Raw genomic sequence first — 15,270 nt, forward strand, 5'->3', positions numbered from 1 at the left:
CCGTAGAAATATCTCTGCGGATGGAGAAACAAAGACCTCCAAATACAATGTGCAAGTCAAGTGGTAAAGTGCCGGCAAGAATCTGTAGAGCTGGAGCTGATACTGTCCAGCAAACGATCGTCCTCCTCACACCGGGTGGAAAAGGCCTGGGTTCGAATCCCGTCGATGACGCGAGGAACCTTAATGGGCTTTTTTTAATCCGTGGCTGAGTTAGTTGGTCTCAGGCGTAGATAGCAATGTTTTTCTCCCCAGTAACTGGGGTTTTTTCGTCCAGCAAAACAGGCAAATCAACCATAGAACATACGCAATTTACAGACACAAATACGGGTTAATGTATTTAATTACGGGCAACCCTAAAATAATAATAATAATTTGTTCAGCAAACGATTTTTCGTCCAGCAAACAGACAAATCGACCAGAGAACACACGCAATTAACAGAAAAATAAATACAGTATATGAGTAGATGTAATCATTTACGGGGGACCCTAATATCATAATTTGGTTTTGTTCAGCAAATCAAAGGTATTGTCACCGTCTTCCCCACACCGGGTGGAAAAGGCCCGGGTTCGAATACCGTCGATGACGCGAGGAACTTTAATTGGCTTTTTTCACTCAGTGGCTGAGTTAGTCGATCTCAGGCGTAGATATCAAAGTTTTTCCCCCCAGAAACTGGCTGGCGCCTCCGTAGCCAGGTGGGCAGGAGCAGCAGTGCGTAGCGCACGCTTCTTGATTAGACCGGGGTTCGAGCCCGTGACCACCAAATACGGAGGTAGCGGAAAGGTCAGGGAATGACCACTGCATATCCCCTGAGCAATATGGCTTTAGTTGCTAATGCTCCTAAAAACCAAATAACAAACAAACTGGCTTTTATTTTTCATCCTACAAAACAGGCAAATCGACTAGAGAACACACTTAATTTACAGACACAAATACGGGTTAATATAATTAATTACGGGTAACCCTAATATAATAATAATAATAATAATAATAATAATAATAATAATAATAATAATGTTCGGAAAACGTGTCTGCGCGGTAGCACAGTGGTTTGGTTTTTGTGTTTTATGGCACAAAAACGACAGGTTATATTGCGCCATGACAAGGTAGCACAGTGGTATCGTCACCGTCCTCCCCACATCGGGTGAAAAAGGCCCGGTTTGAATCCCGTCGATGACGCGAGGAATTTTTATGGGCTTTTTTTAAATTTAAAATTTATGTTTATATTCCGGGACGATCAAACGGTCAGAGGAGTTCACAAGATAGACAGAATACAAGAAACAGCACCGTATTTAGCAGTCATGGGCTTCAACCCCGGTCACTCAAGGCATGTGTACTTATGCACCCCGCGTGCCTGACTACTCGGCCAGAACTCCTGGTAGTCGGTCTCAGGCGTAGATAGCAAAGTTTTTTTACCCGGAAATTCGTGTTTTTCGCCCAGCAAAACAGCCAAATCACAATTTACCGACACAATACACATGGGTAGTTGAAATAACTTTACGGGGGACCCTAATGTAATAGTTCTGTTCGGCAACATGAAGAAGGTCAAGGAGAAAACAACGTTAAATAGTGGATAACTTTACAGTTTTAAGCGTAGTACGTCTAAACCAAAGACAGGCAGCATAGGTTGTAATTAAGATTATCGCAGCATTATAAAATAAATACAGTTTCGTGTTCAACCCCAACCCCAGGTAATTCGGAGCAGCATTGCAGTAAAACTCTTACTTTGACAGATAGGTATTGAAGATGTACGGTAAAGCAAAAGCGGTCGATGATGACTCCTAAAAATTTGATGCTTCTGACAAGTGGAAGTGATTTGTCGTCAAGTTTTACAACTGGTAGTCTGCCATAATCTAATTTGTGTTTAAAAATCATAATCTTGGACTTCTTTGGGGATAATTTCAGTTTATTATTACTTTGTAGAAGACCAAGACGATAGTTCAAGAAGTACTTTGTTAGTGTACAGTTCTAAATCAGATCTTGAATTTCCATTAACCAAAATTACAAGGCCATCTGCGTATGCAATTTGTTGCACATTTGGAAAATCGGTCATCCTAAGAATTAGGAACGACGTTCCAAATCAAGGGACCCAAAATTAATCCTTGGGGCAACTCCGGAGACAGATCTGTGAATCATCGTGCTTTTAGTGATGACGGTGACAGTGCGATCAACAAAGTAATTCCTAACGAAATTTTTAAGCTGAAGTGAGCAATGATTGGAATGGAATCTACCGAGGGTACTCTCCTATCATAAGGTGTCAAAAGCGCCCTCAAAGTTGATAACGATTGCCAGAACGTACATGGGAGTGGAGCTGTCAATAAGGCATCTTCGCATCCTAGCCCTTGCCTAAAACTGTACTGAAGAGAGGATGTGGAGCTCGTATTACCTGCAGTATGGTAATTTCAGTAGCTATTAGTCTCTCTAACACTTTGCCAAGATGAGAGGGAAAAGCTGTGTACTGTTGGACCTGGCATTGTCTAGAGGCTTGCCAGGTTTATGTAATCTCTTAAGAATGGCGTGTTTCCATGGTTTGGGAAACGTTCGAGTAGTTAAGCACTTGTTGAATAATTAAAGAAGAAATTTAGGTCTTAGGTCATAAAAATGTTTAATAAATATATATATATTACCAATCAGGTCTTCGCCAGGACATTTGTTTGATTGAATTTTATTGAGGATTAACGTAAGTACTTCTGAAGTGAATGGACTTGTTTCTTCTAAAGGAAGATATTTTTGGTTTAAATCTCTAATGGATATATGGTATGAAGTGTCCAGAGTAAGACCATTATTCGGCAGCAGTTGGTCCGAATTGTTATCTGTGCGAACTGGGCCCAACGCGGTATTTAGGTAGGTGGTTATAATGCAGTGATCGCTGAGTGTATTTTTTCTATTATTTTAAATCTTAAGTTTCGTTATAAATTCAAATAATAGTAAGCTTCTTACCTGAGTTTTGTGACTTTCTTCAGCGTAGCCTTAAGCAGAGATTCTTTAGTTGTCTAGGTGTCGTGGAGAAGTACGTGTCACAGATTCTCACAAAATCCCACGGAATATCGCTTTTATAGAGATACTCGGTGGCAACACCTCGGGGAGCCGTATGCTATGGCTTACGACAGATATGAGCTCTTATTCTCTTAACAGTGTATCAATAAATTACACTAGGTTATTAGGGTATTCTCCTATGAAACAAAACAATCCCTCTCTCTCTCTCTGATTCCATTAAAAGGATCGCGCATAACCTGTTGCAATATGCAAATCTAGGAACCAGATAAAAACAGTCTCTTTTCCGAATCTCCGTGTTCGCGTTTATCACTATTGATTTCAAGGCAGCCATCATTGTGTAAACACAACAAAAGCATCGTTTAGATGAGTCTTGAAGTACTTAATTCGTGTTAGGAGCAATAGGGAGAACAGAGGCAGTACGAAGTCAAGTTGAAGTAGTCAGGTAGCTGAATGTGACTAGAAGCGTTATAAGCAGATTGACAGAACTCGGAGAGATCTTATTAAGACCTCCTCCGATGCCGTCCTCTTGTTACTTCATGCAAGATGGTCCTTATCTGAGTCATCTAGCCTTGACTTCAAGCGTTTTAGAGATTTCACATCACAGCAAATTGCTTCAGAGCTTTCTAGATCTACAGGAGAATATCTATCGAGGCATATCTGTAGAAGTTTCCCAAGTGGGTCTTTATGCCAAACGACAGTTGTATATGTTCTCTTTACCCCATACACATTTGAAGTGATGCCGACACCGTGTCGAAGGAAATATTCCATGGCCCTCTTCGTTAATGAGCAGAGATACAGTCGCATTTATGATGTAATTTCATCTGAAAAGACCGAGCAAGGTTCCACTTTAACATCGCCGAAAGAGACACGTTTGGAGGTGACAATTCAACGTTGTGGGCTGTCATTGAACGAACAGACCTCCATATGTTCCAGCGAGGAACTCTCACTGCTGTAAGATAACGAAATGATACCCTTGATCCTTATGTTTGCCCTTTTGCAGGAGCAGTTGTGCCAGACTTTCTTAATGGTCGCTAATGCGTATCCTTACAGAGCCTCCTAGTGAGGCTCTGTGAGGACACCTTCAGAGAAAAGGAGCGCATCTTCAGCCCTAAATCCAAAAGTGTTTGGGATGCTCATAGGAGTGTTGCCAGCAACCAGCTCGTTAATTAGTAGTCTTATTCTTAACATAAGGAATCAGTGCCATATTTGTATGTCTACCTGTCATACATGTATGACTAATCTAGCAGATTACGCACCTTATAAGGCATATAACTCCTCGTTTCCATGGGTTATCAAAGCGCGATTTTTTTTTTTTTTTTCGCTCGTTAACTCATTTACATAAACTTGAACTTCAGACTGAAATTTTTCTTTGTGCATTGTTATGATGCATGAAAACAAATTCTCATTAAGTTTTTGTCATGGTTTAATAAAAATATTTTTGATTTATTTGCATTCAGTGTTCCTTAGCTTTTGAGCACCGGTGTACTTGTAATTTTACCACAATTGGTTTCCTTTTCATCATCATCATCATCATCATCATCATCCTTTCAAGGATTTAGGCCAGATGGCCTGTTCCGGTCTCAGTCCATCTTTTCTTCGGACATCCTAGATCTCTTCTTCCATCTGGCCGATATTTAATAATCTTCTTTTGTAATCTTGCTGGATGCATCCTGTCCAAATGATTAATCCATTTTCCTCGGTAATTGTAGATTATATCTATTATTGGATCAATACCTAATTCTTTACGAATCTCAGAACTTTTCTTCTTGTCCAATAATCTATAGCCACTGGTTTGGCGAATAAAATTCATTTCAGTACTTTCAATCCTTTTCTCATCTTCTGATGTAATTGTCCAAGTTTCACTTCCATAGAATAAAGTGGGTGTTGCTATCACCTTATAAGCTTTTATCCTTTTATGCTTTTGAACATTATTCGGTTTTAGGATATTGTCAATTAAACCTGTAACTTTTAGAAAATTGGAAAGTTTTAATTCTATATATTTTCCTTCGACATAAGAAAGATAACATCCAAGATACTTGAATGAATTTACTTGTTCCAGGATGGTATTTTCTATTACTATTTTACTTCTGATTGGATAGTTACCTTTAAATGCCATAACTTTAGTCTTTTCATTTGAAATTTCCATTCCAAATGTTTTAGCAATATTATTTAAGGTAAAAATTGATTTTTGAAGTTCATCTTTATTCTGAGCTGTTATTATTTGATCGTCCGCAAATAATGAAGTTTTTAATTTAATTACTCGACCAATGGGTTGGTTTCTTTCTTTTTCATTGGAAAGTTAAGCAGCAAATAACAAGTTGGATTTTATGTTTTCTCTATCATGAGTAAAAATAAAGAAATTAATAAAAATCATGTGCTGTTAAGGGTTTTCTATAAATTTGTGTAGCAGCAAATCATAGCGAATCAAGTTTATTTCTCATATTTATTTTAAAACAGTGAATATATTTTAGATGTCTCGCAACTATCTAAAAATCCAGCTTCGAGTGCTGTTATTACATCCCGACCGGGTACACATCGCGTTAAAAGAAATATCAATTTTTCCAAAAAAAAACCTGAATGAATAAAACAGCGAGAATCAAGCATATATTCGGCTGTAATTAAAAAGGCTGCATGTCAATCAGACCGTTGGGAATGTTAATGAAAGCATCCCAGACTCCGGGAAGATTTCCCCTCCTCAGTTGAACTTCAGGAGTGCTAATGTCTTCCAAATCCACATAGTGGTGCTGAAGAGGAGTTGGGTAACTACAGGCCAGGAGTCTGACGTCTTTGATAGAGAACGTCTGGAGCCTGTGATTAAGCATGCCATTCAGGACCATCTTGACAAGAATGGTATCTTGAATAGATTCCAGTATTGGTTCCTTAACGGTTCGTTACGCTTGACCAGTCTGGTAAATTACTATGAAGTGCTCATTAAACAGTTGGATGAAGGGAACAATTTTTACTTTATATATTTGAGCTTCAGTAAAGCTTTTAATACATTCCTTCATGGAAGGCCGCTGTATAACCCGGAAGGAGTTAAGAGGATCCTATACTGGATCCTCTTAACTATGGATCCTATACTGGATCCTCTTAACTATGGATCCTATACTGGATCCTCTTAACATGGATATTTGCAATCCAGTATAGGATCCAGTAGGATCCTATACTGGATTGCAAAGGTTAGCTAAAAGATCGCAAACAAAGGGTTATCATAAATGGTCAATCTTTCGAGTAAACCATGTACTGGTTTACTCGAACAGATGGAGTCTCTCCGGGCTCAGCGTTTGGTCCCTTCCTTCCTTCTACTTTCACAGCTTCCCTTGAATAATGAAGAGTATTCAAGGGACGCTGTCGAAATTTACTGATGATTTGAAGCGGGGAAAGGGTAGTTAAGAATGCCAGCCAGGCTATTTTGCTCCAAAAATTCTTGGTTCAGTTGCATATATGGTCCGAAAAAACTTGTATCGGTTACATATATGATCCGATAAATGGCAAATAAAGTTTAATACGTATGTATTTGGGGAACAGAAATCCTGGACTCTCGTATAAGCTAGGGGGAAAGGAGCGAAAAATAATTCGATACGAAAAAGATTTAGGATTTCATGTCAAACGAATTAGTTTGACATGAAATTTTCCGTGCAGCGTAAACAGACAGTTAAGAAGGCAGAGAGTGTCTTGTCAGTAATTTATGGGGCTTTTGTTAGTAGGCAAAAGGCTTCATTATCGATAATTAGACCGCATTTAGAATATTATGTTCAGGTCTGTAGACTACATCTAAAAAAGACATTGAACTTCTTGAGAGGGTTCAAAGAAGGGTGACCAGATTAGTGACAAGTGCAAATCGATGCACATATGAAGAACAACTTAGAAGGTGTGAACTGCAAAGTTTGACAAGTAGACATCTGAGGTGTGTATAAGGCACTGAAGGATTGAATAAAATCAATGAGAAAGGTCTGTTCTCCCCCTTAGGTGAGACAAGAATTAGGGCATAAAAGAAGACTGGATTTTATGAAGTTCATCAATGAGCAGTGGGTTGTTGACCACTGGAATAAGTTGCCATTCAGCAAGGCAGGAAGTCTGTCTAAGTTCAATGGTTATCTTGAAGGAACAATATGAATCTTCTGTTTTATTTTATTATTACTGTTGCTGCTATATTTTTTTATTTCATTTATTTTTTGGCTGATACACAAAAAGTCCGCTTCCATGCATCATTTGGCCTTATATCTGGCATGATACTAATACTAAAGACTGACACTAAATCATTACTTTAATTGGGAAATGAATTCCTTAAAATTCTGCAAGAATGTTTATTGAGTCCAGCATAATTATTTTTTTCATCATTATCAAGGATCTTCTGTATTAATATTATTCTTTTATTTTTACAAATTGCGAATTTACTTCTTATAATATTCAAATTTTGTGTGTATGTTGGTTGATGACGATTATAATTGTTTTATATTGAAATAATTACACTCAAACACCAGCCAAGCGGTTAAAATTTTACTTGTTGGATCAGGTGTTTGAGTGCCATGGGCCTGTTACTGAAGGATGTGTCGTACCAGTAATAGTACACTGTTGAGGAAGGAGACAGTGGTCTCCGAAAGCTTCGATATTTTAGTATATTTTAACGATTTTAGCATTATTTTTAATTGTTTTAACCTATTTTATTGTATTTATTGTAATAGTCTAGTTTAACCGATATTTGTATCATATTTATTTTATTTTATTTTATAATAAAATTTTAACCGCTTGGCTGGTGTTTGAGTGTAATTATTTCAATATGGAATTACCCTGCCCCATAGGCCTTTTTGAAGATATAATTGTTTTGTAATGATTCTAATAATTTTTAAAATTATGAAAATTTTATACAAATGTTTCAATTTTTCATTGAAGATAATTGAAATATTTATGCAGGGGGTGCTTCAGTTAAAGAGTCCTGAGGTCTATAACCCTTATTTTAGGTTTAGGCTACGGACCAATTTTGTCATATTTAGGCTGAACCTTTTGAATTTGATGTTAAAATTAAAATAAGTATTAGCGTTCAGTTTTTCCGATTTCTGAATTTAAATTTCGTGTAAGTCTTTTTTTTTTTTACTTTTTTTTATTTATTTTTTTTTAATTGGGAAAATTATTCCCCCAAACGCGCTTGGTTTCCTTTAAAAACGTCATTGGTGTACTTCTGAAACGAACGTAAACCGATTTTATTTGAAAAAAAAAATAATATTAACACAGTTGTTGTAGTGTGAGGGGGAAGTCATATACAAACTGCTTTTTCTGCTCTGCTTTCTTTCTGCTTTTTTGACCTGCTCTACAGCTGAACTTAGTGAAGAGCGAACTTACATCGACTGTGTTTTTTCTTCTTTCTTGTGTGTGTGTATATATATATATATATATTTTTTTTTTATTTTTTTATTTTTTTATTTATTTATTTTTTCCAAATAAAAGCAGGTAACGTTCGTTTCAGAAGTACGCCGACGACATTTGTAGACTAAATCGAGGACGGGGAAGAACTTTCCCATTGAGAAAAAAAGCAGCTGATCATGCAAATTTTATATCTATAAATCATAAAATCTAAACAGTAATACTTAGTTCAATTTTAACAACAAATCCAAAAATTTCAGCCCAAATATGACAAAAACAAAACAACAAACAAAAAAAAGCTTAAATCTTAAAATAAGCGAGATATACCTCGGAGCATTTTAAATGAAGCACACTGCATAAATATTTCAATTCTTTTCAATGAAAAATAAGCAAACATTTGTAATAAAATTTTCACAATTTTAAAAATCATTAGAGTGATTACAGAATGATTACAGTCATCTTCGACCCACATAAAATTTGAATTTTATAATAAGTAAATTGAAAGCAATCGTTGCACTTTATAAGTGGATGAAGTCTGCAAAGAGCAGAAATGAAATAGGTAAAATAAATGAATGCGGCGGGTGTTGTCAAAAGGGCTTTTCCAACGTGCCCGCGGATAAAGCGTATCTCAGCCCTGCATTTTAAAATCAGTGCCATCTCGGTCTCGAAATAATTGTCACTTGCATTATTAATGATTTTAAAATAAAGAAGTAAACTCCTAGAAACAGTAGGCGAAGAACCTTTTTAATGGACTGTTCCTCCTAACAGTTTTTCAATGCAATACTTATGAACAACATTACTTTAGGCTATCACAGACGTTCTCTCAGGTATATCAAGCTGGGCTTTCTACCTGGTAATCTAAAACGTTGATGGAACTGATTTTCAGGCGACACTTAAGTCAAGTGAACTTAATCTTGGCGAATTCCGGTCGGTCTGTGATAACCAAATCCTCTGCTTGCACCTTCACAATGGTGGGACTGTTAATACCCCTAGATATAACCCCCATAGTGTTTTTTGTCTGGCAGCACCGGGGTTTCCCCGATCCCCCATGTGCATGTCCTGATATACGGTACCTAATATAGTGGAGGTGACCACCCAGGTGCAAAACAACGTAAGCAGGGGTCAAGGTGTGGCGCCCACACCATACTGAGAAATGCTATTACTCTGTGTTACCAGCTAATACTAGGTGGTAGATGACCCTCATCAACCGGTGCAATACCACTACTTTGCTTATTGGAGGCTTGAAGTGGTGGAACCCATATTTAGTCTCCAGAGCAAAGCTCGGAAAACCCCCCTATCTCTTCCATCATGCAGTATGGGTGATGTCTTTTGAAGGTTATGATGGACATCTTTTTTTTTTTTTTTTTTTTTTTTTTTTTTTTTAAGGAGCATAAGCAACTAATGCCATATTGCACCGAGGATATGCGGTAGTCATTCCCTGACCTTTCCGCATCCTCCGTATTTTGGTGGTGACGGGCTCGAACCCCGGTCTAATTAAGAAGCGTGTGCTACGCACTGCTGCTCCTTCCCACCTGGCTACGGAGGCGCCATGATGGACATCGTGGCGAGATCCAATCTTCCTTACATTTCGATGGTACAGCTCTAAAACGGTGTTCGCAGGCCGGCCGCTAAACAGTCCACAGGACCGTACCTATTGGTAAATCTCTAGGAGAGCTTCCGAATCAGTTAGTGTATAATCTCGCTGCCTCCACTCTTCCAGATGGGGACTTGGGGTGAGTCCGAGTAGTGTGTATGCGGGGGGGGAGTTATTGCCGAGGTCACGTTATGTCAAGGAGCTATGTATATTCTTTCTTGGCGTGTGTGCGCCATATCCAAAAGTTTCATTACTTCATACAGCATGGCCTCCCCACCATTTCCTTCTACTGAATACATCATGAATTGTCAAACTAATAGAACAAACTTACCTCCCAATTTCATGATCTCAGTTCCAACTCAATGATATCCATTTCCATTTACTGTCAGCCAAACTCCATGTACCTTTTCTGAGAGAATCCCAATTATCAGTCGATTCAACCACTGCTCATCTCAGTTGTTCTAATTATTGTATGATTGCTTTCGCTTCAAATGTGTGTATATGTCCGCCCTGATATTCCCTGTCGGAGACTTATTAATTTGAAATCTCCTCATTTTTGATATTTTCTGGCTTAAAATCTCTCCACCACATTCTATCAAATTCGTCTGTTGTCACTATCGTTCTCCCAACTCCACTAATTACTTGGAACTGTTTGACTTCCTATCTTTGAAACTTGATTTTCTACAATCCAACTTTCCTAAGAGTGAAGTAATTTTCCTTGGTCATTTTAATGTTAACAACTCCAGCTGGCTTCCGTTTTCTAGTCACACGGACCCTGCTGGTCGAGATGCTCAGGCTTTTGCAGTTACTAATGACCTCTTAAGATTATTCTACCAGTATACCTACCAGAATATCAGACAATCCTAACCACACAGTCAACACTATTGATCTTTTCTTCCAAACAACCGTTCTAAGTACACGGTCGAGATGAGTGGTCTTCTAGATCACAATTTGGCGATGGTCTCTTCTCCTATAGAGCCTTTCGCTCGTGGCCGTTCTCAATCTCGTGTTGTTTGGCATTACAAGAATGAAAAATAGGGTGATCTTCTCGATTTCTTCTTTCCCCTTGGTCAGATTACTGTTTCAAATCTCATTTGTCAACTTTAGCTCAGATCGTGTCAGTGAAATTATTCTTGTACGGATGAAATCCTTTATTCCGCATTTCACCTTAAAATCTCGTCCTTTATCTAAACCTTGGTTTTCCAATAAATGTGCTAAAGCTGTTCAAAATAAGAATGTTGCACATCGCATCGCAATTGGCTTGTATCCAAATCTCCAGGTTCATTTGCTGCCTGCACCAAAACTCGCAACAATTGTAAAGCAGTTATTAATCAGTGAAAACTAGATTTCGAACAGGCTAAGAGTAGAGAACTTGCTTCTTGCCCAAATGGTAGTCTGGCATTCTGGTCTCTTGCCAAAGGTATTGGCCGCAACTTTTACCCATTTCTATTCCCACTTTTGTCAAATCTCGATTGCCACTTCAGCCAAAAATAAAGTTGACCTGGTAGCATCGTAATTTTCTTCTAACTCGTGTATTGATGACCTTTGTAAACCACCTCCTACCATTTCCAGTGCACTCCACTCAAAGCCTCCGGTAGTTTTGCGTCAAAAGGATTTTGAACAATTTTGATGTTAAGAGAGCTCCTCGTCCTGATAGTATTCCTCCAATTGTTCTCAAAACCTGTGCTCCTGAGCTTACTCCTGTTCTGTGTCGCCTTTTTTCACTTTCTTGTTTCACAGGTGTTTTCTCTTCTGCTTGGAAATTTGCTCATATCTAGTTAGTTCGTCAAAAGCGTGACAAATCCCTCCCATCCAATTATTGTCCCAATGCACTTACTTCTACTCTTTCTAAAGTATTGGAGAATTCAATTAACCTCCAACTCTTAAAACTACTGTATCCAGAAACCTTCCATCTGATCACTGATCACCAGTATGGATTCCGATAGTGTCAATCCACTGGTGTTATTTTGGCTTATATTACCCATCTGTGGAAAAATTCAATGGAAAAGTACTCAAGCAGTTGCTCTTGACATTTCAAAGGCTTTTGATCGTCTTTGGCATAAAGCTCTTCTAAATAAGCTTCCATCTTATGGTTTTCCAACTGTTTTTTGTAATTGGATATCCAGTTTTCTCTCTGATCACTCACTGTGGGTAATGGCTCTCTGTCTTCTAACTTCTCCACTAATGCTGGTGTTCTCCAAGGTTCAGTTCTTTCTCCCACTCTTTTCCTCTTGTATATTAATGACCTTCCGTTGACCAGAATCCTATCCATAGTTTTGTTGATGATTCTTCTTCCAGTTACATAGTTCCTTGAGGAGCTGTTGTGGCCACTAACAAATTTCTCCAACTGCATCGATCATGTGCTATGCGAGCGGCATCGCAAAATGTCACACCCAAAAGTTCAATGATCCCATCCTTCCACCTAGTTTCAGGTCTTCCTTTAACAGCAGTTTTTGTAGTTGGTTTTGTTATGGTCTCTGTGGCATCAGATAATGTGGTGGTATGCCATTGCCTACCAATGGCCGATTTTGAAAGGGGCCGGCTTTAATCATAGCAAGAGTCATCATGCATCCCACGAGATGCTCTTGAAGAGGAAAGGCGACTACAGCAGAGACCCCGCTTAGTGCAGAAGGCTGATTACAACTTGTTTTCGCCTGGTTTCCAGAGGTCGTCTATGTATATAAACGGTTATATATTATTCATTAGATTCGCACCAGTAGTTATTATATCTATAGTCAATGAATTTATTCATAAGGCGACACTATTATCCCTCTGCTTCTTTTTTCAATGTCTAATTAATGTCCAATATTTCTAATTAATTATGTAGAATATATTTTAAAATAATTTTCAATCAAACCATAAAGCATGCAACGTTTCCTTACTATAAACACATTTTCAAGCTGATTCGCAGAGTCTTAACCCAAAATGAATACATTTCTTACGTTTTAAAATATTCATTCCTGTATTTCAAATTTACACTCTTTTCATATGGCATTAACTGCTGCATAATCTTCTGTATTCTTCGAACGCGCTAACCGTTAAACTCTTATTTTAACTTTAAAGCATAAAAATTTACCACACAGATATAACATATGTGTCTAATGAATCCTCTGTACCTCTTATTCTTTATGCTAAGATGTATTTTCAATTTTTTATGCTTGATGATAGGACATTGCATTTCACCTTCCAGTTTGAGAAATCTTGCCCTGCACATACTGCTTCAACTTCTCGAAATCCACTACCAAATCCTTAAATGCTGATGCCGTGGTAATTTTCAAAGGGGAAAAGATAACATAGTTGATTCCAGTCCCTCTAAAACTCAGTCCTGCCTGATTTCTCGCAAAAAGGATTCTTCTGCTCCTATGCTTCTCTTCGATGATAGTGTGATTTCTAGAGAAGATCACATTTCTCTATTGGGGATTACCCTGATTCCTAATCTCTCTCTTGGCATATGCACATTATATATATTGCTTCCTCTGCGTCTAAAGAATTGAGTTTTCTCTTTCACTCTCGGCGTTACTTTCCTTCTAAACAGCTGTTCACTCAGTACAAATCGCAAATCCTCCCTACTATGGAATATTATTCCCACATCCGGGGAGGGGCCCCCAAAATCTCTCTCAGGCTTCTAGATTCCATTCAGAAGAGGGCAGTTAGGTTAATTAATGATACAACTCTAACAGAGTCTCTCCACTCGCTTTCTCATAGACGCACTGTTTCTGCTGCATGCCTCTTCTACAGATACTTCCATGGGCACTGTTCTTCTGAATTGGCTTCTATAATTCCCGCTCTCTCTTTCAAAACAGTCCGAACACGTGCCGCCACCACCCAAGGTCCATTTACTGTCCAACTTCAAACTCACAGAACCAACTTTTCATCTTCCTCGTTTATTCAACTGCCGGTTTCTGGAACAACCTTCCTTCATACGTATTTCCTGAAAATTACAGTCAACAGAAATTCAAGTCTAATGTCAAATATCTTCTCAATCTTCAACCGATACACGGTACTAAGTACTATAGGTTCGAATACCTCTCATGCCTGGCTTCTTCAAAAAAAAAAAAAAAAACCCCTGATGTATCCAAATGGTCAATGCTTGATTACACGCGTTTGAGTTGAGAAAAGTTCGATTTTACTTGACCGCTAAATACGGTTAATGATGATATTCTGGTCAGGTAACTATTTATTAGCTCCTCTGACCTATGTGGTCGTGTAGGAGTATAAATAGAACATGTAAATTCGAAGATCGTTTTCTCATATAGTACAGTACAATACGTACTATCGCAGGCTTTGCACGCCCTATGAAAAATGCCTGGCTTCGAATATCGGGAAGATGAGAGAGACTTTTAGGGTTTTCTGACGTGGTGTCGATTTAGTTCGTCCTTGGCGGGATTATTTGTTTTTTTTTTCCTACCCCAAACTCGAATTTTTTATCCAGAATTTACAGATGCAACACACCGATACCCCATGGCTTTAATAGCCTTCACGCAAAATCAAACAATAACCGACGACATCGGATTTTAAGTCTTTGACGCCTCTGCACAATGTCATAAGCTGCACAATCTTCATTTAATGTTAACCTGACTTAGAAAGTACACTGAAAGGACAGAATTCATGGGATATCATGTTCCTGGGCAAACGCAACGCTGTCACCAATCTCGCTAGTGGACGAACCCACCCCTTGGCAAGTATATATAGGTACACTGCATCATTGCATTCACGTAGACGGTAATTCGATGTCTGTATGGATAAACGTCGTGAGTTAACCGATTTTGAAAGGGGGGGATGATAATGGATGCCCGACGCATGGGTCACTCTATCGCGGAGGTGGTACAGAAATTGCACTATCCACGTTCGACAGTATCAAGAGTATATCGGGAATACGTCATTTCCGGTATAACATCTCATCGTGGCCAGCGCTGTGGGTGGAGAAAGGTGGTGGATGAACGTGGCCGTCAACGTCTGTCTCGCATTATTTACGCCAACCGGAGAGCGACAGTGGCACAAATCACCGCCGACTTCAACGAGGGAGGATGCCAGAAACGTCTCCACGAAGACTATGAGGCGATCATTAGCCACAGTATGTTATGGGAGCCGCCGACCCACCAGAGTCCTGTTGCTAACACCACGACACAGGACTCTACGCCTCAACTGGCCAAAAGAACATCGGCACTGGACCTTGGATGATTGAAGACGAGTCGCGTTTCCAGTTATTTCGACCGAACAGGAGGGTGCGTATCTAGCGGAAATCGCACGAAGCGATGCACCCGTCATGTCAGCAAGGAACTGTTCAAGCAGGTGGACAGTCGGTAATGGTCTGAGGCGT

General features: G+C 38.9%; 1 protein-coding gene across 1 annotated transcript; it reads right to left on the reverse strand.

Moving 5' to 3' along the window:
- Window positions 1–4,550: 4,550 nt before the first annotated feature.
- On the reverse strand, window positions 4,551–5,141 carry LOC150084171 (uncharacterized). The gene has a single exon (XM_090376142.1). The coding sequence runs from the start codon at window positions 5,139–5,141 to the stop codon at window positions 4,551–4,553; it is 591 nt and encodes a 196-aa protein (XP_090232268.1).
- Window positions 5,142–15,270: the final 10,129 nt, after the last annotated feature.

This window comes from Mastigoproctus giganteus, chromosome 6 (assembly GCF_048544385.1).
Source record: "Mastigoproctus giganteus isolate SK-2022 chromosome 6, ASM4854438v1, whole genome shotgun sequence".
Lineage (NCBI taxonomy): Eukaryota > Metazoa > Arthropoda > Arachnida > Uropygi > Thelyphonidae > Mastigoproctus > Mastigoproctus giganteus.